The sequence below is a fragment of the Varroa jacobsoni genome, unplaced genomic scaffold (assembly GCF_002532875.2).
Source record: "Varroa jacobsoni isolate VJ856 unplaced genomic scaffold, vjacob_1.0 contig02047, whole genome shotgun sequence".
Classification (NCBI taxonomy): domain Eukaryota; kingdom Metazoa; phylum Arthropoda; class Arachnida; order Mesostigmata; family Varroidae; genus Varroa; species Varroa jacobsoni.
Genome location: NW_019214746.1, coordinates 1 through 22,633, shown reverse-complemented (window position 1 = coordinate 22,633; position 22,633 = coordinate 1). Strand labels below are relative to the sequence as shown.

General features: G+C 43.4%; 2 protein-coding genes across 3 annotated transcripts; both read left to right on the top strand.

Moving 5' to 3' along the window:
- The first annotated feature begins 1,031 nt into the window (after nt 1-1,031).
- Nucleotides 1,032-4,288, top strand: LOC111272351 (uncharacterized). Of its 2 annotated transcripts, XR_002687471.2 has the most exons (4): nt 1,034-2,049; nt 2,385-2,510; nt 2,819-3,209; nt 3,759-4,288. XR_002687471.2 is itself a non-coding variant. In XM_022853765.2 (3 exons), the coding sequence occupies exons 1-3, from the start codon at nt 1,942-1,944 to the stop codon at nt 3,101-3,103; spliced, it is 519 nt and encodes a 172-aa protein (XP_022709500.1). In that variant the 5' UTR covers nt 1,032-1,941; the 3' UTR covers nt 3,104-4,288. The 2 variants fall into 2 exon arrangements, 1 of the variants encoding a protein (XP_022709500.1); XM_022853765.2 differs by having other exon boundaries at nt 1,032-2,049; nt 2,819-4,288.
- A 2,383-nt stretch (nt 4,289-6,671) lies between these two features.
- LOC111272350 (uncharacterized) lies at nt 6,672-22,220 on the top strand. The gene is made up of 6 exons (XM_022853764.2): nt 6,672-9,382; nt 12,967-13,084; nt 13,247-13,403; nt 13,868-14,076; nt 14,274-14,604; nt 14,750-22,220. Exons 1-6 carry the CDS (start codon nt 9,243-9,245, stop codon nt 19,429-19,431), a joined length of 5,637 nt encoding a protein of 1,878 aa, XP_022709499.1. The 5' UTR covers nt 6,672-9,242; the 3' UTR covers nt 19,432-22,220.
- Nucleotides 22,221-22,633: the final 413 nt, after the last annotated feature.

The window sequence follows — 22,633 nt, the reverse complement described above, 5'->3', positions numbered from 1 at the left end:
ACTAATCATTGGGCGAATTATTCATTCACAGGTTTGTTAAATATGTTCCGAGCCATTGAGTGAAGAATTGTAATATGCTGTTATATCTTCGTATTATAGCTATATTAGCTACTTCTAATACGTAAAGCAAGTAGTATTTTTCAAAAAAAAGCTGCATTGGTACAACTGTGCACGATAGTTATTATCATTAGCACCGTCATCATCATCATCATCATCATCAGACACAAAGAAGAATATATAATGTATGCAAAGCGTTCATATCCCATAGAGAATACGCAACGAGCAATATTTTGCTGAACGAGTAGTGGTAACTTTTCACATGAAACAAAATAACGCATGAAATAATCTCAGGAATCGGCCTGAAAGCCTGTATAAACGGGATATACATATCTAGAAAAAAGATGTACAAGAATAAGCAAGTTAAAGAGAAGTACAGAGCAGGAGAGGTCCTGTCGGAATGGTGACAGGTACCACGTAGCTTCCATTTCCGCGAAGACAATAGGACAATTGGTGCAGCTTGCGACGACCTCCCGTTGCGTGCTAGGCACTATGCGCGCCTGTCTCTTGGTGGATCGTGACGTTTATGTTAGATATCTATTGATACGACTCTCTCGTCCTGAACTGTGGAATTCATGCGATCTAAGAACTTCACTATATATTTGTTTCGCCACCGTGGTAGTAGTCTGATGCGTCAAGAGCGGCTATGTCGTTGAGCCTGTCTCTGAAGTAGACGCTGAAGTTTAGCAGTTCTTCGTTGCAGTTGACTTCAGTTTGAATTCGCCGTCCAACGTAGCTGAACTTCGAGGGTCGAGGGTGAAGAAGCCATCGCCCTCGCTTACTGGTCGAGTTAGAAACATTCTCCCAAAACCTCGAATGCGTTTGAGTTCAACCGTATCGCCCACATGATCAAAATCCGGCAGAAGGACGGACGGCAACAGCCAATCAACGTTGTGCGCTTGGTCACTTCAGGTCGTTTGGGAGTTGCTCGCTTCAAACGTATCGCCCTCCCTCACAACGTTCCGCGCGCCATCTCAATTAAAGTGTTTACTCGTAGAGAGTTACTACATGGTCCATGCAGCCTGTGGAGACAGTTGGTTTTTTTTTTCTTTGCACGTTGGATCTGGCCAAAAGTATCTTCAACCAGGAGGTACGAGAAAGGCCGAATGCGAACATTGTTGCTGCCGATTATGTGATCAGTTCCAGCAGCTCATGCTGTAGCCGTCTAATATACCTGCATGAATCATTTGTCCCTAAGTTAACCATTATTTGATAAACGCGCTTCTGGTTGTGCACTTGATGATCACTAATTAATAACGTCGACGCACCTCGCCCGATTGCCCATTTACACTTGAAAAGGACTCCTGTATATCTCTATGGAGAAAAGAAGAGCGAAGGAACAGATTAAGCAGGTAGATGCACGTTCGTCACGCATAGGCAGGCACAGACCTGATTTCGCCTCGAGCTGCTTTGGCGCGTTCCTTTACCAACATTAACGTCGCGTTCTCTGACATAACTCTCTATCGGCTACAAACAGCATTTGATTTTAGTATTATCGGGTTATCAAAACCGGGGCGCACTTGGAAATAGAAAGAATGGTACGTTTGTGGTCCTCTCTCTACCCTCCAGAACTCCTGAAACGAACTCAATGTGAGACTTCAAGTTCGGTGACCGCTGGGGATTCAGATTAATTATAAGTAAGCCAATAGCTGAGCTCCCGACGATCCAGCATATGGACAAAACTTCAGAGACTGAAGTGTTGTTGTAGTTTGTGAAACGACGGGTGTTTTTGGCCGTGCAGTGGATAGTTCAGCTAGCAAATTGTCGGAGAAGTGAAACGTTCCAAATTTGTTGAAAGACTGACCGTGCGCGTAGCAGTATTTTAGTGAAAAATAGTGTTCCTTTTATTGTGCATTAGTACTAAGCCTGTTGAAGTACGACAGAATGACGGAGCTCCAGGAAATAATAGACTGGGGACCCACGTTAGCTTTTGCTCTTGCGATTATGTTCATTATCAACGTGGTCACAGTGGTCTACATATTTGTTAGAAAGGTCTGTATAAGACATTTACGATAAAGCTGTATACTTGAGTTGCTTTTATCATATTTCCTCATAAATTGTTTAAATCAACTATTTGATGAGAGCTGTTGGGAGCGAAGCGAGCTCACGTCTCCCTAGGGCTAATAGGCGAACAGGTCACCCTAAAACCGTCACGAGAGCCATTTGACACAGCCTATTCGTCGTATAGTTAGTCATGGTACTATGAAAGCAGTATCTATCGTCTGTGTCCCGATGACGCCCTTTATGACTTCTAGCGTTCCAGCACTTCTGGTAAAATGAAATGCTCTTAATAACATAATAACTAGCTTCTATTTCTTCTGATATAGGACACAAAGCTCCTAGCGGTTATATCTGCGGTGCTGTATTTCTATGCAACTTGCAATCTCGTCGTGTTTTTTGTGGTGTGGCAAGTCCTCAATCTTTACGACTACACTGGACATCTTCTAAATCAGGTATGAAAAAGGCTGACGTTTTCTACGGATCTTCTTGAACATATCACACCTAAAGCCAGGCGTCTAGACGAACTATATCTGGTGGTTTTTCAACAGTTTTACGTCACTTACATCCCTTATGCGTGTCAATGATATGATAGCATTTTTGTGGCCTTAACAATTTAGAAAGGATCAGTAGCTGGCTGTGAGCGTATCTAGAGACGAACAGTAAGACTTGGACGTGGATTAGAACTTTCAGAGCGAGCGTAGTAAATATCGACATGTTTCATTCACTAGACACTCATTCGGATGTTATTTTCGTGTCGCAGGTATCATACCATTCGATTAACGAACAATTGTTCAGGGCGCTACGAATCTCCAGCTACGAATGCCGAGTGAAGTTCATCTGCGAAATGTCCCGTCTGATTACATCAAAGAGTGACGCACTCAGCTCGTTTCTTCGTTTTGTGCATACAACCTTTGGAGGTTTCGATGGCGACTATATCAGTGGTGCGCTTGAGGGCTTAACCGGATCCGACTGTTCAAGTGTCTATACGAGATGCACCTATTCTCCGCTAAACAAGACGTTCCCGTTTTTGTTAGAGAAGTTCTAGTGGCTTCTATTTCAGTGTTGACGGCGATCCGTTATCAAAGCTGCCTTCAAACTTGATAGCATCCACACTCAATGCTAGAACGTGTTACGACTGTATAAGCAATACGGTAATAGCATTAACGATCAAATATTGTATGCTTACATACGATATACATCAATCAACAGCTTGTCAATAAACGACTATGAGCGAGAACTGTTGTCAATAACAACAATGGCAATATGACAACCGTTACTCCTTGTTAACGATTCCACTAATAACTCTCTTAGCATTACCGGCAGTACTTTCGATAATCAGAATCAAATCTACAATGGACGCCATAATCATTATGGTAGTAATATACAACTTTTGCAAACGGAAGAGAACACGGTTGCCATTTATCCATGTGTCATTAATTCACATTGTGTTAGGGCTTTCACATGCGCGGAATGAAGATGGAGTTGAAGTGGCTTAAGCCCATCTATTTACAATGTGTGTTTGTAAAGCTCATTGACACTGTATCCCAACAAAACTTACCTAAACAGTCCTATACCTTAGCAGCAGGAACTGAGAGTTGCTATTGTTTGATACTGTATAGATCCTCAAACCATAGGTAACTATGATTTGATATGTGAATTATTACTAATTTCTTAAGTGGATATATGCTTTTTGTTTTCAGTTTGATAAGCACATGCTGCCTTTGAAGTATATGCATCAACTGTCAAATATGGAAATGTCCTAAAATAGGTTTAGACTGAGACACAGAAGGACCTCGTTATATCGACATAGCTTTCTCACAATGAAATACTCAATAAAAAAGAAACAAATTTTTTATTTTTTATTGTAAGGTCCAAAAAGGTTTCTATAGCATGAAGGCAATTTCACTGAATCGAAATACAGGTATGACTATTTATATATCATTACTATTACCGTTCGCGGACACATTGAAGAGTCGCAATATCCTCTAATGAGGGCTGCTCGGAAATACGCTTATACAACTTATTATAGAAAAAGCATGAACCTATTAGAAAATAGCGCAAGGCCACGATATTCCAGTAACACAGAAGGCCATGTACATTCAGCTGCAGAAATGTACGAGCGAATACGACAAGTTCGTTTACAAGACGGGATCAGGCCAAGTGTCGTTTACCTTGCGAAAATCTAGCTTCATCTAATAAAAAGTATTTTGAAATTAAACTCTATTCTATACTAGGATGCATTTTTTTTAAATGATCCTACAGAGCACCATTTCCTTATGCGCACCTAGTCAAATCACGTAAATTAAAATATATTCTTTTCTGTAACGTTCATGTTACCACTTACGTGGCGGCATAGGTTTTATCCGGGTGCTACCGGGGTTACTTACTCACGTGTTCAACTCTGTGGAACACAGACGGATACCAATCCAGCCGTAGCAATTGGTTAAATAACCCAATTATAGTTAAGATGCCAAGGTGTAGTAACTCAGTGTTCAAGCGCATTTGTCTTATTCGATTGAACTAGTCTTTCTCCAAGATGCGCAATCTGCACAAAGTAAGTACTTTTTTTCGATTATGGCGGTTTTTTTTTCAAGTATTAGGTGAAATCTGTTATTATTGATTAGTAATTCCATTATTATTATTATTTGTACCATATAAATTAATACTATTAATACCATCAATATAAGGGAATACATGGAAATGTTCCTTAACGTCTGTTAAGTCTTTCAGGCGATTTTATTACCTGGTAATATAATCAAACGGCCTTTTTTTACTCTGTAAATAAGATTTTTTACTTTCGTCAATGAGCTATACAATGCGATCCGGAAACATAATCCAGCAACGCCCTCTAGAGGGTATATGTAAAGTCCGACAGATTTTAATAATGTTAGTACTAACAAATCAACACTATACGACTAAAATCGTTCGTTTTTGTTGCATACAACAATATTTGGAGAATTTCGAACTTTCATGAGTATCCTCAATATTCCATATTCGAACGGGATGCACTTTTCGTCAATACTTGAACTATTACGCCACCTCCAACTTCAATTAAACATAATTAATTCGACTAAATAAAGGTACTCTTTGATATATACAATACTATATTTTAGTGTGTTTAATATAGTGGCTATAATAATTTCTGACAAATTAAATACTTACGAATCTGTCTTATTTACATCATCTGCAGATAAAAACTAAACTTTACAATGGTTTTAATATATGGTAGTAATCTTACTGTACTCCCTCAGAAAATTAACCTGTTGGTCGTATGTTCGGTAACACTCTACTCAGTAGTCTTTCAGCATTTTTTGTAGTTTGGGGATTGCGCCACCTTCATGATCATCTTCAACAGCTCCTGTATCAGGTACGTACATTAGGCACATAAACAAAAAATTACGACTGGACTTTTATGTGCCTGTACATGCTATTAATCACTTTTCATGGCATCTATTGCAAAAGTAATTATACAATAAATTTGCTTTAAATATAGTCTTTGTGATCATCTTTCTAATCATCCTTCGACTACTATGCCTTGTTATCAACATATGTGATGACCCTTTACGAACGTAAGTTTACCACCGAGCGCAGTGTACAAACGGAGCTAACAACCCCAGTATTGCGATAGTCACATTTATACGAAAATCATATTTATACGGGAAAAATTCTCGAAAATTTAGATTTTTATACCTATCCGTTTTTTACGACTCATTTTTTTGTAGGGTCTTAATGTTCTGCAGGTGTCGTACCGTCCAATAAGTGAACAGTTTTTCGGGCAGCTTCGCATCTCTGGTTACGAATGCCAACTGAAGTTCATCTGCGAAACGCGCCGCTTGATCACATCGAATACCGAGACACACAGCTCGTTTCCTCGTTTCGCTCATGCAACCTTTCTGTATGCTGACGGCGGCTATATCAGCGGTACACGTGAGGGGCTTTCTGGAAGCGACTGTGGGCGAATCTATACGGGATGTCCCCATTCACTCTTAAACTAAACTTTTTCTTTTTTGCGAGATATTTCTAATGATTACATTTAAAGCTTCATAAGTTGATACAGAAGCCCAAGGAGTATTCTTTGGAAACTATTTTATGGAAAAAAATTTAACGAAAATGGTTATCACTATGTGAAACTCGTTAGTGAACGCTGTTCGATTGATTTAAAGGGAACAAAAAAATTTAAAGTCTATGTTTCACGAGAATGATGTGCCACTTTGACCTCGTGTACATAATCTAGTATGAGGCATTGTTTTTGATTACGCTGAAGCTTTTTAGCACCAGTAGCTCTGCTCATGGTCTGTTGCTCATCCTGCGCCCCGAACTATTTATGTGAGGTAAATAGTATTTTACTTAACTTATAGGGTGTGCTGCGTTTTGCTTGTACTTCAGCCTCGATGAAAACTACAAGTTGACTAGATCATAGCTATTTCAAATTAGGTTGTAGGCTGTGGCCGCCTCGGTCGAATGTATTGGCTTTGAGTAACTTCTGGTTCTAGCCATTACTTTTCTAAATGAAATTAAATAAGCTTATATATACAAACTTTCTATTGACTAAATCCAAGCCAAGTTGAAATAAGAATGAATTTAAAAAGCCATTTATATTAATATGCACCTTATGCGTGTCAGTTCTCACTCTCCCATCCTATGCAGTATGCGCCGTGCGACTCTATTACTTTCAGTGTGCATTATCTTGACACAAAAATCTGGAATATGGTCTTGCTTCTTAGTTGATTTGCCCTTACTGAGAAGCATCTTTCTTCATGTAGTTGACCTTACCGCTTTAGGTTCTATTTAATTCTATGTTCCTACAGTTATTATTACTGCCATACGGATCTAGTAAACCTAAACATAAAACATAAATTCTTCCTTTCAAGACAAATACTCCTATATTTTGCGTTCACTCGGTACAGCATAGCCATTTTAACAAACATTATTCCGACTTTTTTATTTTGTTCATTTTTTTTGTCTCAAGCGTGCTAATACATTCTACCCCATATTCGCCCGCCTCTCAATCCTCCTGTTACGGACAGCCGAATTTTCTGTTTTGAACCAGTAGCATTTTCTCTGATACACACGCACAACAAGGCGCCACCACAGACTCTGACAGATACACACGCTCTACTCTCTCATCGACATCGACACGGAGCAGAAACGTGCATCCAGTCAGGAGAAACGTGCGCGCAGACTCACCAACAATCTTTTAGCATGAACTCATCACACATTCAGCTGAGACTCCCCGCCGTCACGGACGTCAGTCCCCGGCCACATAAAGACACAGCGCTCTGTCGCTCGCATAGCTACTTCCGTTGCGGTTGTTTACACTGGCGCTAGTGAACTACAACATCGACGACAACGGCGACGGCTGCTAGCTGGAGCAGACAAACACCATCCTATCCACACAGATGTTAGTTCGTCACCGCATACGCCCAGACAGACGGCCAGACGAATCGAGAGTAACGAAGCGGCAGCGGTAGCGGCGAAAGCAATAACACAACATTGATGGCATTGCCATCACCATCGACAAAGAGCAGAGGATACACAGGCAAACAGACGAACGGATGCATGCATAGATATTGGGATAGGCTCAGCGAAAACAGCTTTCTAGCCAGCTAGAGCTCCCGAACGAGATAGCCGTTCGGCAGGCGACCAGCGGCCTGCCGCTGCTGCAGCGGCAACGACGACGACGACAAACGTAGTGTGGCTGGTAGTAGCTCACGCTCGAAAACCGCCTGCATCGGTTTCTTAGTTCGTGTCTGTGCTTTCTGCTCTCCTTTTTGTAGCTGCTGCGGCTGATACGCCTGTAGCGAGTGAGCGGTGGGCTGAGCGACCGATTGTTATTCATCATTGGCAACTGCCACCGCCAGCATTAGCAATAACAGCAGAATTTCATACACACACATACACACAGATCAATAGAAGACTGCTGTTATTAACGCTGCTGTTTGCAATGGTACTAACTGATCGATGCTAGATTCTACTCGGTTAAGAACCCAACCGCTGCTGTATTGCTTGATTGTTTGTCACTATCAAAAGCACCGCCAGCTGAGTTGTGAGTATCTGTGTTGTTGTGCACTCTCGCCGGCAGCCGAGTCTGCCCGACGTCGTACTGGCGACTGAGGAGATCTTCACAGTTGCAGTCATACCTTACGTCGAACCTCACTCGATAAAGATCTTCCTCAAGTTGTATTAGCTTCACTACGAACGTTCACGCCGGGACCGACAAGTAGTGCGTGTTGTTATTTGTTGATTATAACTCTTGCCTATAACATTGACTCTGTGTGTATAAATGCTATCAGGGCATTCCGAGGACTCCGAAGATTCCGGCTGGCTATAACATACTGTCGTTTTGTTAGAATTCGCTCGCCATCAACGACACAATCGGCTATTGACGTCTGAGGGTCGCTTAGTAAACTCAACAGCGTGTGGTTATCGCGGCTTGCGACCAGCGTCACGACCCCCCCCCCCCCCAAAGAGGAACCTAAGAATTAACTACCCAACCCCTAGTTTCATTAATTGGTGTGTGGGCCTGTGTCGAATTTGGCGCCCGTGGCTAAAGGTACCGTGTGGAGTTGTGGTGTTCGCCAATAAAGCCAAACAAATAAACGCACACGGAGATAACATCAACCTCAGGTTAACGTAATCGAGAGTTAAATTTCAAATCTCAAAATCAGAGACAAATTCAATGATAATAAAGCGAAGAAATGTGATTGAGAAAGCGAGTTCTAGTTCCTGTAATCGTGATTGTGGATGTTGTTGTTGTTGTTGGTGTTGTTATTGTTGTGTGTTGTGTTCACCCGACCTCAGCAGAGTATCACACAGAGAGGGAGAGGGAGAGAGAGAGAAAAGAGAGAGTGTGTCGCCGTATCACTTTTTTAGTGCTCGTCTCCCGATTGAGCTCATTGCCGGGCACTCAGCGTAATTAATTCAACTCTATATCGTCGTCATTTTCTGTCTGGCTATCGCCTGTACAACCTTAATATGCCGTGTCTTGACTTGCGTGCATAATAGTAATATACGGTGGGCACCAAGCATGCACTCTTTTCAATGGCGAGTAGTACTCAATGTCAAACCAGCTATCTAATACACAGTTCGTGGTAGTCAAATAATGTAACCTCAACGGCCATCGAATTATCACCCCACCCCTTCACCCCTTGCCCCGCCGCTCCATCTCCCCCCCTGGACGCGAGATGTCGGCTAGCGTCGAGCGACCTGCCGTGGCCTCTGCGGGTGGCTCCCCGGTTCTGACCGCTCTGCGGTCGGAGGCTCCGACCCGACCTAAACCCCCAGCGGCACCTCCTGAAAAGGAAAACGCCAAGGATTCAAATGGGTAAGTATTTATGATAGTCGGCATAAACACTGTACTAGCCAACCTTTAGACCTTATTAGCTATTGAAACTTAGCATGTACATATATGTCCTATATCCGTTATACTTCCGTCTACAAAGCGACCTCATGAGAGGGTATTGTAGTCGAGGTAAGTGATTCTGTGCTTTACGCGCGCGGATGTGGATTACGCGCCGTTATCGTCGAGGTTGTTTGCCTCACAGAACCTAGGTTGAAATCGATTGCTAGATTATCTGCGATGCGTAAGTATATGTTTATTAATTAAAAAGAAAGGACTCCCACGACAACAGCTGGTGGTATAGCAGGCTGGTCGATCAATGGCTTTAGAGTTTGGGTGTTCAGTTTTCTGCATACAAGAAAACCGCATTAAGTTTCACTTCGATTCGAAAGCTCTTTTGAGTGTCATAGTTGTGCTTGCGTTTCTTTCAAAGGAGTATAATCTCTCCTACATCCTCAGGCGCTGTATACGCGACGTTTTAAGTGCACGCAGTATGTGAGGTCCTACTGGTAATAATTTATTAAGTAATATAAGTGCATGTATTTATTTGGCATCTATAAATATACTGTACAATTGCGTGCACATAAAAACTGTCTGTAAATAAAAGCGTAAAGGATATGTATTCTACTGTATACGGCCTTAACTTGGTCGATGCTTTCGATTGGCCCTTCCAAAAAAGCCAAACCGCTTTTACAGTTCGTTATGGAATTCTGTTATTCAAATGCATAGATATATGAGCTGATTTTGGGCCTATGAACAAATTAGTACTGCAGGTACCTACAAACATGGCTTCCCGTATTTGTGTCCATTGTATCGTACAGCTGTGATAGTGGTCGATAACTTATTGTGAGTATACTCGTTATTGCGCTATTTGTTATGTAGTAGACTTTTAGTTCTTATTTTAAACTGGCGTGCCACATGGCAACAAACGCGAGGCCAAAAGGCGGCGGCTGGCGCCAAAATTGTAGACATTACTGTAACGTTGTCACCAATCATCACCGATACCGTCACTGCCATTAACCCGGGTCTCAGCGGCTGCGTTTTGCCATTGCCCGCGAACTCTTCACAATTTGTGATGCGCATCCACTATCACCTCCGCTGACGCCGCCGCTATCGCCGAATTACCGGCAAACTTATAGCCCACATGTCTGTGACTCTCCTTGTTGTTTCTGTTTTTGTCATCGTCGTCGTTGTAGAATGCTACTCAGTACGTGGGTAAAGTCATGAAGATGAAAACTGTGACGACGATAGTGATTATGATGATGTTGGTGAAGGCGAACAGTGAGTCCAGCAGTAGCAGCCATTGGATGTTTGTCCGTCGTTGCCCCACCACGTCTTCTTCTTTCTAGCGTTTGCCCTCTGTCCGGCATCACTGGGGCTATTGCACCAGCCACCGGTGAGCGTCGAGCACCGAATGCCAAACGCTGGCGGCCATCGGGCCATAACGTGATGAGATGCTGCTGCCACTCGACCCTTGGGCACGCTGTTGCTCGCTTTCTGTTCTGTGGCTGTTGTTGTCTTTGATGCTGTCGTTATGACCGGTGCCGGCGCGGGCTGCGGTAGGTTATTGTTCTTCGGCAATAGCTAAACGAGAAAACAGATAACAGAGTACCATGGAGAAAGGACAGCAGGACACAACAGAAGAACTTACCAGAAAAAAAGGAGAGAACGAGAAGAATGAAGGAACAAGGAAGAGACAGATGAAGCCGAAAAATGCTTCGCTCCTTCACGGACGAGCGAGCTTGTGCGCATTACCGCCGCTCCGGGGCCGTCATCGCTTTCGACGCCATCACTATGAGACGACACGGGGCGCTGACGCCGGCAACAGCTTGTTGCTTCGCCTCCGCCGACATCCGACCTCTGGCAACAGGAACGACGGCTCTGCTAACATCAACAACAACCGCAGAGCATGTGGCAATAGCTGCTACACAACTTTCCATAGACTATTGAGCAGTTGTCGCTTCTCGGGCGCGCGTCCGGTGCCGACGCTGTTCATTACCCCGCTCACTTTTGTTACTTAGTAATAATAATGCCGGCGACGATTCTGGCAATGATGATTATGATAATATGAAAACAAATTCTACTTCATCTGCCGCAGTAATAAGATTAAAAGTGAACGTGAGCTTTGTTATTCAGCGTGATAACGCGAACCCCAATAACTGTATTTATTTTACGGTACTGTGTTTACTTGTATGTGTTGTGGCGATCGGGTATTTGGTTTGACGCTACTATTGTCATGATGATCGAGTGGTTGGCTGTCCTATAATATTTGTAACCCATCAACTACATCTAGAAAAATGTCTTATTTTCATTCGCTGCGCTCGCGCGCAGTTCATGTTGACTTTGTCAGTGAATCAGCTAGTAAATGGCGATTAGCATTTGGATGTTGAGAATACGACTACATTGGCAGTAGGAGTACCTACCAAAGCAGAGGTCAATTTTTGGGTAGCAACTGCGTTGATGTGCCCCTTTCGTTAATGATAACACTGCCAGAAACATCTGCACATGACAACGGCTGAGAGTGGCATAAGAAAACCTATAATATGTTAGCATATTCGGTACATATAATGACAACATACGCAACGCACCGCTGTTAGATCCCTTACATTTTCAGCTGAACGTTTACTTCATTGTCAGAATAAACGAGGCTAATCGGTCGTTGAAGTAAGTACCAATGCAGAATCAAATCTAGACAGCAAATCACTATATCTGATTAGTTTTGTGGCACGCTGAGCTTGTCTTTTTCTGTTCGTACGTAGTGACATTGAAAACATAGAATAGCCTTGGCAGTGAAATAATATGGCATTCGAACTTGTACTGTATCGTAACTTTGTTCCGCGAAGCGAATTCATTTTCTTTAGACAGTGCATGTTTGTATATATTTGAAGCAGCGGCCCTTAATCTCTTTCAAATAGACGCCTGGTCGACGAACGTCGACACACCTACTCAATCACAGGTTACACATTGCTGCCCTGGTCGAAACAAAATGGAATTATTGGCTGTGAATGTAAACTGTGCCAGAATCTCACCTATATCAGATAGGAGAACGCGTACGTAATGGCTCTATAGCTGAACGTTAAAACTTACTATCGTATCACATATAAAGATAATCCAGTTCAAGTTTATAAAGGTTAGTAAAATATAATAAATAATCAAGCAAATGGAATAGATGTACGGTTTGGTTCGGCAGAAATTTTTAACACTATTTCATTTTTCTCCGGTAGACGTTTTGAGTTCTATGATTAGGAGAACATGTCAAAACCGAAACAAGTTTTTTGTTGATCTGCCTTGCGTATAACTTATCCCAGTCATCGCTCTGCAATGTCGTATAACATAGTCGAACGAAAATTATTACTGTTTTAGCCCATCGCATGGGTAATAGGAATTGTCCACCTATCTTGTTTACAATTCAATGTGCGGTGCCATCGGTTACATTGACGTGCGCCCCATTTACTTGAACAGCCTTTAGCAGTTAATGTTGACGATAAAGAAGCTTCAAAATGACAAACCACTATTGTTCACGAAAGTAATTAACCGGGTGTTTTTACTATTGTTCGTGTTTTTCTTAGTTTTTCAACGATCAGTTCGTCAAGTATCAGCGCCGTGAGCGATGATGCCGCGCGGCAAGCTGGCAAAGAGTACCGTAAGTGGCAACATAATGAACATGAGCGTCGGCGAAAGGATAAGGTGAGTTTGTTTCAATGAAATAATCATAATTAGCAAAGCCAACAAATGTCCTTATTAACTTAATAGACATTTTTTTCTTTAATGAAGATTAGGGATCATATAGTGACGCCGCATTCGTTCTTGATATGTCTAATCGATTTTGGTTCTTTTGTACCGATATAGATCTCAGCAGGAATTCTACGCTTGGGAGAACTTCTACCGGATAGGGACCCGCGCAAAATGGCAAAGGTGGACATTCTCAGCCGCGCGTGCGAATATATCACCTACCTTCGCGACCTCAACGAAAAAATTGTATCGAATAAGATTCCGGAAGCGCAAGGTTTGTCTAATGCACACTTAAATTTCAACTTTTTGCGCAGTGGTAGCTTGCTCTGTTAGCAGAAACGGAATGTGTAGATTATATAATGTGTAAATGAAACATCTCATGTACATATACTGGTACACTGGACGAATTAAACAGTGTGGAACAGCAAAAATACACGTTGTTTACAATTATGGGGTGGTAAATTAAGATCTGTAAAAATTATTGACAAAATCAGTAATCTAACAACCATTTCCTGCCAGCATGATACTAATCAGCGAACTTTCTGTATACATGTCGAACACGTTATTGTTAATCACTTACTTAAAGCACTAGACTCCTTAATATGTCAGATTCAAACATAAGATGGCTGAACGATTTCGTTGAACAGTAAACTTGAACCAGTGATAACCTGTCACAGTCCTGTGTTATTATCTAATAGCAATTTACGTTCGTTTGTAAACCGTAAAATTAAATTGCAGCGACTTTACTGACTGATTTACGGAAACAGATCCGTGAATTGGAGAAAGTAAATTCGAATTACATGCGTCTCTTGCAAAAGCTGGGTATTTCTCTTTGCTCCGAGCCGATTGGTCTAGTTAAAGGGAACCCTGACCGAACCCCTGCCGAACGAGAGGCTGAGAAAAACACGGCTGCACAAATTGCCAGCAAAGTGACCGCATTGGCTAAGGTTAGTTCCCATTTTCTTTAAAATCAAACGATTCATTCATTCGCTTTAACCAACTGATTTGGTCACTGTGTTTCGGGTGGTTTTTTTCATTTACGAAGACAGCAGTTATGCTTATAAATCGCTTATAAAAATAAACTTATGAATAGATCATTTTTCCATCTACGGATGCCCCTTGATAAATGCTCGACTATTTACAGGAGGGAACCGTGACTACAGTCACATCTGCGGCGGTATCTTCAACCACAGCTATTCCCGTGCCTCCGAAAAGTGACAGCCAGGCACCGCAGCTAACGACATCATTAGGAAATTTGACTGGTGCATCTGTGAGTCAATTACAACCCTTAAATGGAGTAAATCAACTATTGCCTTCGTCAATAGTACAGTTAAATCCGGGTGGGCCACCTATTCTCATGACCAATGATCCACCACCGGCTACAATGTCCACGATGTTGATCCCCCAAAGTTCTCTCATCATACCGCAGACGTTAAATGGAGCTCCAACCCAACAACTCATTCTTAACGGGCCAGGTATGACTGCTAGCTATCCAATTGCTTTTGCTGCCAGTTTTTCTTTTCAAGTTAAATCATCATTATGTAATTACTATAGTCCAACCTTGTTCAGTACTGCGTAACAATAATTGATCTATCGCAAATGTTTTGTGAATTTTTTTAGGAGGGCCCCGCATTGTGAACACCGTTTCAGGTACGACTGGAGTGTCGGGAGACCTGCTGCTCAGTGGGGCTCAAGAATTACTGATGCAAGCGGCAGCCGATCCAAAGGCGATTACTCTTGGCGCTAACGGAACCACTGTTGTTAACGGTGTAGGCGGCGTCGGCGGACAGATTCTGCAATTAGGCAATGGAGGCACGATATTGCTGCCTTCCGCCAACGGCAGTTTACTTCCGATTGTTTCGCATGCCACCAATCCTACACTGTCCATTGTTAGCACTGTTGCCCCGACAACTGGTATACTTCAGCCGGCCTCTGCCCCAAAGAAAGCCATTGTTAGTTTGCCTACGAGCGCAGCACCTAAGCCTGTTGTCCTGTCGACTTTAGTTTTGGACGCGGACACAGCTATGCAAACTACTAACCCTGCGATTATCGCTACGGAGAACAGCAGCAATAAGGAACGCGACAAGGGTATTAAAAGACCTGCGAGCACGCCCAGTGGAATTCTGGCGGTCTCGGAGAAGAAACCCAAATCAGACCTCAACGAGGGGTCATCGGAGGAGCTAACGAAAGACGGCAAGGAGACACAGGGCGAGCTGGAGCGTTCCTCCAATCCTGATCTGTTGGCGCAGGCAACTGAAAGTATCTTTAGTTCGCAGGTACCCGACCCTCCAATAACTCCTATCCCGCCGTCTCCATCGCCACCTACACCCGTCACTGTGCTCACGCCCCCGATGTCTGTTGCCGCTCCCAGTGTTCGAGCAGCAGCAGCGCGAAATTCGCCATCTCGTGCAATGCATTCGCAAACCCCTCAAACGCACACGTTGACCTTGCAAGGACACACGACCACGACGACGACGACCACAACGTGTGCTGTTAGCAGCCTTCCGGTTACCGCGCAGCAGCAGAAGCCTCAGTCAGTTCCTGCTCAATCAGCTCAAAGTCAACCATCACAGGTTTTGCCTATGCAAAGTGTAGGCTTGACGGCGTCTGTCCCGCCAACGACAATCCAACCGAGTACAGCAGTTCAGCAAACACAACAACGACAACCACAATCGGTGTCTCAGGTACAATTGGCGCCCCAGCAACAGGTAACGTCTCAGCAACAGTTAGTGTCTCAGCAGCAACAACAGCATCATTCGTTAGCTGTGGCCACGTCTGTAGATTCTTCTATGGCTTCCCTACACAACTCGACCCCCGCAGTGACGATAGATCAACCATCGACAGTGTCACCTCGAACACCGGTGCATATCGTGTCTCAGACAGCTGAGCAACAAAAAAGAACTTTAATGACGTCTAGCAATTTGCCTACAGTGGCAGTAACAATGGCAATACCAGGGCCCACACGACAGCCAATGAAAGCTAAACCATCTGTTGCTCCCACGATTACAACTGCTCTTCCGACAAAAAGCCAGGATCAGGAAGCCTCGAAGTCTCAAGCAAAATCCCCACTACTTCCGATCGTGGCTCCCGTGTCAGAGAGCAAGGGCTCGACAGCCTCAGCTGCAGTTACTGCTACTACCGCATCTACGGTCACTTCCACTGTCGTATCGAAGGCAAGTGGGATGACTGCGGCTACGAACGGGGATCAAAAAGTGTTGGTTGTGCAGGCCGTGGCTGGCAGCTCGGCGACGGCGGCTCAGCGAATCCAGCGGCTTCCGTCGGCGCCGGCGGCTCTCTCCGGTGCGCCAACTTCGCATACGACGCTTACGGCGTCTACCCCGGCCGTAACCCAGATGTCCCCTCAGCCAGCAGCAGCAGCAGCAACGTCCGGTAGCAGGCGTGCTGCAGCGACGCCACCAGCCCCAGGTCCTTCTCTAGTCTCTTCGAAAAGCTCGTCGACAAGAACGTCGACTAACAGTAATAACAGCGGATTGTCGTCAACTCCGACATCAATTTCTACTCCAGGGTCATTGGCCTTGATAGTGACAACGGCGAACGAAAAACGTCATTCGCCTTCTGCCGTTTCATCCGTTCCCAAAGTATCAACGACTCCTACGTCATTAGTGACGGCTACTAATATCGCTGTTAAAAAGGATGATGAGAGCAACAACAATAATAACAACAACAACAACAGCAGCAGCAGCAGCAGCAGCAGCAGCAGCAGCAGTAGTAAGAAGAAGCCCCAAAACCAGTCTGGCACGAACCATGGACGGCAAAGCCAGCCCCCGCGGACCGTAGCCCAAGTACTGAAGGCTGAGGCTGCTGCGAAAGCGGCATCGTCTCAGTCGACAACGGCGACAGTTCCTGAATCGGCCATATCTCATAATATAGTCCCTTCGTCATCTCCACTGCCGCCGACGTCACAGACATTGCATACGCCCGCTGCGACACTAAGCAACAGCCTGAGCGTTCCTCTGATCTCTGGCCCAAACAGTGGCTACGCGTCCTCCGCGGATCCTATGCCTCCATTCACGTCTCTATCCTCGGTAAAGTATCGGGGTCTACCCAGTATGCCGATAACCAGTATGTCCTCGATGCAGCCGCAGCCCATGTCCCATGGAGCGGATAACTGCAACTTCCCCCGTCTACCGTTGCCGCCGATGAATATTAATTACCGGCAGGGGGTCAACCATTTAGCGAACATTCTTCCTCCACACTCAATGCAGACCGCTGTGCAGCCCCCACCCCCGCCCGCCCAAGCGCCGCTTCCAGTTCTCAAGAATCAGGACCTGTCTGCAGTTAAAGGACCTTCTAGGCAGGCATCGAAATCAAGCACATCAACGTCTTCGTCGAGCTCTTCATCATTATCGTGTTCGACATCGACTACTCCTGTTTCTATAGCTCTCGGCCATAAAAGGTCTAGTACGGAGCAAAATCTACCCAAAGGACCCTCTCCTGCGCTCAGCCCCCGTCGAGACCTTATGTCACCGTTGCAACAGCCTCGGCAAAGTCCTGACAGCGTTATTCATAATAGCAATGGCAGTAGCAACAACAACAATCGAATGGGCTCGGTTGTCAGTCGATCGCCTTCGATGGAACCACCACTTAATGCTCCTCAACTGCATCATCACAATGAGCAACAACAGCAAAACACCCAGAATCAACAGCAACAACAACAACAACAGCAACAACAACAACAGCAGCAGCAGCAGCAGCAGCAACAACAACAGCAACAACAACAACAACAGCAGCTATGCAACTACTCAGCGGAGAGCCTCATCGGACCACCAATAGTTCAGTTCCCTAGCTTACGGAGCACGAGTCATCTAAACTCCTCATATTCTGCCGAAAGCCTTCTGCAGTCTGACTCGGCAGACGTAGGCGTATCCCTATCGTCAGCAGGCTCGCCAACTTATATTAGCGGTAAAAATCATTCCACGGGATGTTCGAGTGGAAAGCCAATCGTCTCGACTCAGTCTGTTTCTATGAACAGTTATAGCTACGGGTCTGTATCGCCAGCAAACGAGCGTAACACAAAATATCAGAGTGGTCACGGTCAACAGCAATCGAGCACGACAACGACGTACGCTCCGTACAATCTGGATAGCTTCAATTCAACAAGCGGAAGCAGCTCTAACTCATCGAATAACTACTGTTCGTCGATCCAGCAAAACAACAGTAACTCGTTTGGTGGAAGCATGAACACTACTTGTGACTATTTCACGCCACGGAACAATACAACGCCCGACTATGGACTAAATACAGGCAGTAATGGATTGGGCCAGTCAACTGGTACGGTTATGAATGGTGGACATTACCATACGCCACACGGACACAACCATGGCTTCCATCCGCAACCGCCGGTAAGTTTAGGCAATCCTGGTGATTTTGCACCGCCTCCCATACCGTCCGTGAATTCGCTCAATCTCCACGAGGCGGCCACTGGTCATCTGATGAATAATTTCGTTCCGCCGCCGGTCACGCCCGTCCCTCCATCATTCTTAGCACCCCCAAGTGCTGATAAAAGTTCGAAACAGAGCTCGTCAACCATTTTCGGTATACATCCACCACCCCCGCCGTCATCTTCAGTGTCGAAGTGCCCTCCGCTGACGTCCAGTTACGCTCCGGTCCCGCCAGTTCCCGGCGGTTGCGACAATTCGGGTAGCGATAGTGGTCGAAGTAGCAAGACTTCATCGGGCGGCTCGTCAAAGGCCGCGCATAAGACGAGGTCTAGCCAATCACTTGATAGCTACCCTATGCCGACATTGGACAGATCTTCGACGGGCTCCACGGGACTGGGCTATTTTGATTTTAATATGGCGCCCTCGAGCGGCACGTTCAATAACTGTGGTCCAACACCGTCCGTCGTTGGTGCGACTGGTCAAAAAACTAGTACAACAAGTCAAAACCATCGGGTGTGGCCTCCAGTCACACCCACGCCGCCATCGAGCGATGCCAGCTGTTCATCATACCTCTTCCCTGGACATGGACCGACAGTGACAAGAGCCACAACATCCAGTCATGGATACCACAACCCCATGTCAAATATTGGATCCAATGCCGTTGGTCAAAGTACGACGAATTTCAATCTCAGCAACATCTTCCCAGATATCGGTAACTGCGGTCAACTGCCAGGTGCAAGCTCGGTGGGTCCAGCTGGTGTAGGAAGCGGCCAAGATTCGCTGTACGGGGCACGACCTCCTCACGTAGGAGTTCTGCCAAACGCATTCAATGGTATATTGCCTCCACCTAGACATTCAGGATCCACGTCAAGGAGCTCCGGGTTTGGACTCTTTGATTGAGGGATTTTGTTACTTTAATAAGAGCGGCCGGAGTAACTAGTTTTACTTCCACTTAATGTCTTTGCTCTCCGATATTTTATTTAGTGGGAGTTTCCTTGCAGTAAACATTCTAACTTACTCCACAGTATCGCAACGGATGAGCTACTTTTGCACTTGTATTGATATTCAACAGCAAAAGTGTATGGGTGGGTTAACTAAGCAGAGTTTTTCCACGCCAAGTTGCCATGAACGATCGGTTAACTGCACGACCGACTATAATTACTGTATAGAATTTGACTGCGAGTTTGGAGATCGCTTATATATATATATATATAATATATATATATATATATATATATAATAGACTTAACTTGTTGTTGACTACTTATAAATATTATGTATTATTCCTATACATAAAAGATTATAATTACGCTATTAATATAAAGGGCTATCCGAAACGGGTAAGATGGTATCTCTAATGGGATTCGTTGCCTTTAAACGTGATTCGACGTTGTTACTCTCGCTGTACATAAACATGTGACTTGTATGAGATACAGTCGGTATACGTACGATGAGTAACGCCTCTTATCTTTTGATTTATTGCGACGCTAAGAATAGATTTGATTGGCAACATTTTGTACCTATTTAAAGGTCAAGCCTCCGTTCTTTCTAAAGGCATGCTTCATATAGACTACAAATTATTACACAGATTGTTACCATGACGACAGACACATGTAGAATCCATTTCCTGTCTATAATAATTCGAGTCAAGTGGAATACAAGACTAAAAGAGATCAACATGCATTAAACCTAAAATTTAATATAAAAATAAGGCTACGCAGCGGTAAGCTCATAGTATGGTTCCTACATTTGGTCGCTCCTATATGATGGTTGATCCTTTTATGATTTATTTTATTAAGTTAAAATAACAGTATCATTATTGTACATTTGCATAATGCGCTTCTTCTATCCGTGCGCTCAACATAGACGCCATTCGTGACATTTTCCCGTTTGCCATACATTTGGTCCCTCTTGTATATGTGTAGATCTAAAAATAATGAAGAGAAATGGAGTAATCCACACTGACAAATGGAATGTTTATGTCAATGGAGAATAAAGCTTCCAATAGAAAGATGTATACGTAACAGGTAGGTAGTGAATGATCGGAGAAAGTGCGCTCACCTCTTGAAAGTAACTTCAATCATGGCTGGGTAATGTAACTTTTTGCTTGTCAAGAAAATTCGTACCCGTGAGGAACATATACGAGAAAAAAAATAGGAGTATAGACACTTAAACGAAGCTCATGGACATTTCAGAATTGATTTGACCGCGAATTGGTTGTGTGAAAGGGAGAGCAAAAATAGCGTCGGGAGCAAAGGACGGGGCGGGTTGGGACAATAAGTCAACGTAAAATAATATACAAACTTATATAGTATATATTAGTAAAGTAGATACGACCTGTATATGACAAACAACGAGAGTAACATATATCATAGACCGCAGTGTACTAATAATAATAATACTGCTGCAAGATGGCGTTGTCACAATGAAACAAGCATTGATCAAGATTCGTCGAGCAGTCGTCATTAAAATGCAATCCTTCGAGGGCTGCAGTTTTGCTGTAATGGACGGTAATGGTCCAGACCTCTAGATATTGTACTTCGCTTTCTGTTTATGAAGAAATACATTCTCATGTACTAAGACATGAGCTCATTACAAAAATGAAACGTAATTAGTCAGTAGTCAGCTAAGTTCATTGGGGTCGGAGGAAATGTGGGATCGGTTGTGGTCACATCTGGAGTTGCATTTGGATTAGGACTATTCCTATTACGTGACTGCTTTCATAATATGTACTTCCTTTTTTAACTTTATGATATCTATACGGATTTTATTTAGATGCGTAACAATTTTATCAGTCTATTTTTGTTATTTGAGCAGCTATTTAATTCATTAAGATAACTAACCGGTGTTCATACAATATATAACGATTAAATGGCATTCAATTCAATAATCATGACGATTATTGCCATGCCTAATATTGATAGTAGTTAATTACTATTTTCATTATTATACTTATTCTACTTTGATGAGCTTATCGATACCCGCCAAGCCTTGTGAAGCTATATCTTGAATGTACCTAAATCACCTGGCTGATGCCCTATACGCAGGGGTACGATGAAGTGCAAGTGAAAAGTAGCCCCTATGATGTTAAAAGAAAAGAGCTCTGTTAATAATATAAATACTGAATCGAGATCCTAATATAATTTTGACGTTTGCGTCAGAAAGCTGATGTGGCATGTTCGATGTGCCGAGCATCGGCTGATGTGTCTAACAATTACAGACAAGGTGACAAACTTCTCGATGGCGATGACAACGACAAATTTCGCCATATTTTTATTGTATAATTTTCTTTGTTAGTGTCCTTCTATGGTTCATTCAAATAGCTTCTATTTTGTCGGATTAGTTTTTTGTTGCTTAAATTCTATGTTGGGGTGGTGTTGAGGATGAAAGTCTGTGATATTATATCGCTGTAATTCATAACTACAACAAGCCGAAGATGATGATGATAAAGTTTGTTCCACAGTTAAACCTTGAAGGAGAAAATAAATCTGAAAAAAATGTGAGCTTTTCCCTGCTTGCTTGCTGTAAAATGCAAAATACTATTACAACAACCTATTCCTATTCGATTCTCTCTGCCAGAGAAACAAACGGCAGATCATTTTCACAATACACACACGCTCACACAAACACACACACACACACACACACATTATCACTATAATATAACAAAATGAAAAAAAAAAATAGAACATGAGCCACACTTCATCTATTTACAGATATAACAGTACTAAGATACCGATGTAGAAAACTCATTAGAATACACTTTATTAGTATTATAATTTTTGTCAATATATTATTGTTCAGTTGGAAAGTAATTGTCACCCCCAGTTATCGCCCAATCAGCCCCAAGCCGAAGGGAAATCAATGGCACGTTGACTGATTCTGCTGAGCGAACAAGAGCGAGATCGGTGAAAGGGAATTATTTATGTCGCTTACATTGTCTAAGATGTTGCTGATTAAGGTCAATATTAAAAAAAAAAAAGGAAACAAATGTATTGTAAGAAAAGTGAATTATAACAAGGGAGTTTGAGATCAGAAAAAGGAAAGCCAGAGTCTGTGTGAGTGTGAACAAAAGTACATAAATAAAGGTCGTAGATTTATA

What these genes read in the sequence shown, in the direction of transcription:
- LOC111272351 (XM_022853765.2), top strand. Translation starts at nt 1,942, where the DNA reads ATGACGGAGCTCCAGGAAATAATAGACTGGGGACCCACGTTAGCTTTT. An exon ending in TCTACATATTTGTTAGAAAG is followed by an intron (nt 2,050 to 2,384) that starts GTCTGTATAAGA and finishes CTTCTGATATAG; the next exon opens with GACACAAAGCTCCTAGCGGT. An exon ending in CTGGACATCTTCTAAATCAG is followed by an intron (nt 2,511 to 2,818) that starts GTATGAAAAAGG and finishes TTCGTGTCGCAG; the next exon opens with GTATCATACCATTCGATTAA.
- LOC111272350 (XM_022853764.2), top strand. Translation starts at nt 9,243, where the DNA reads ATGTCGGCTAGCGTCGAGCGACCTGCCGTGGCCTCTGCGGGTGGCTCC. An exon ending in AACGCCAAGGATTCAAATGG is followed by an intron (nt 9,383 to 12,966) that starts GTAAGTATTTAT and finishes TGTTTTTCTTAG; the next exon opens with TTTTTCAACGATCAGTTCGT. An exon ending in TAAGATTCCGGAAGCGCAAG is followed by an intron (nt 13,404 to 13,867) that starts GTTTGTCTAATG and finishes ATTAAATTGCAG; the next exon opens with CGACTTTACTGACTGATTTA.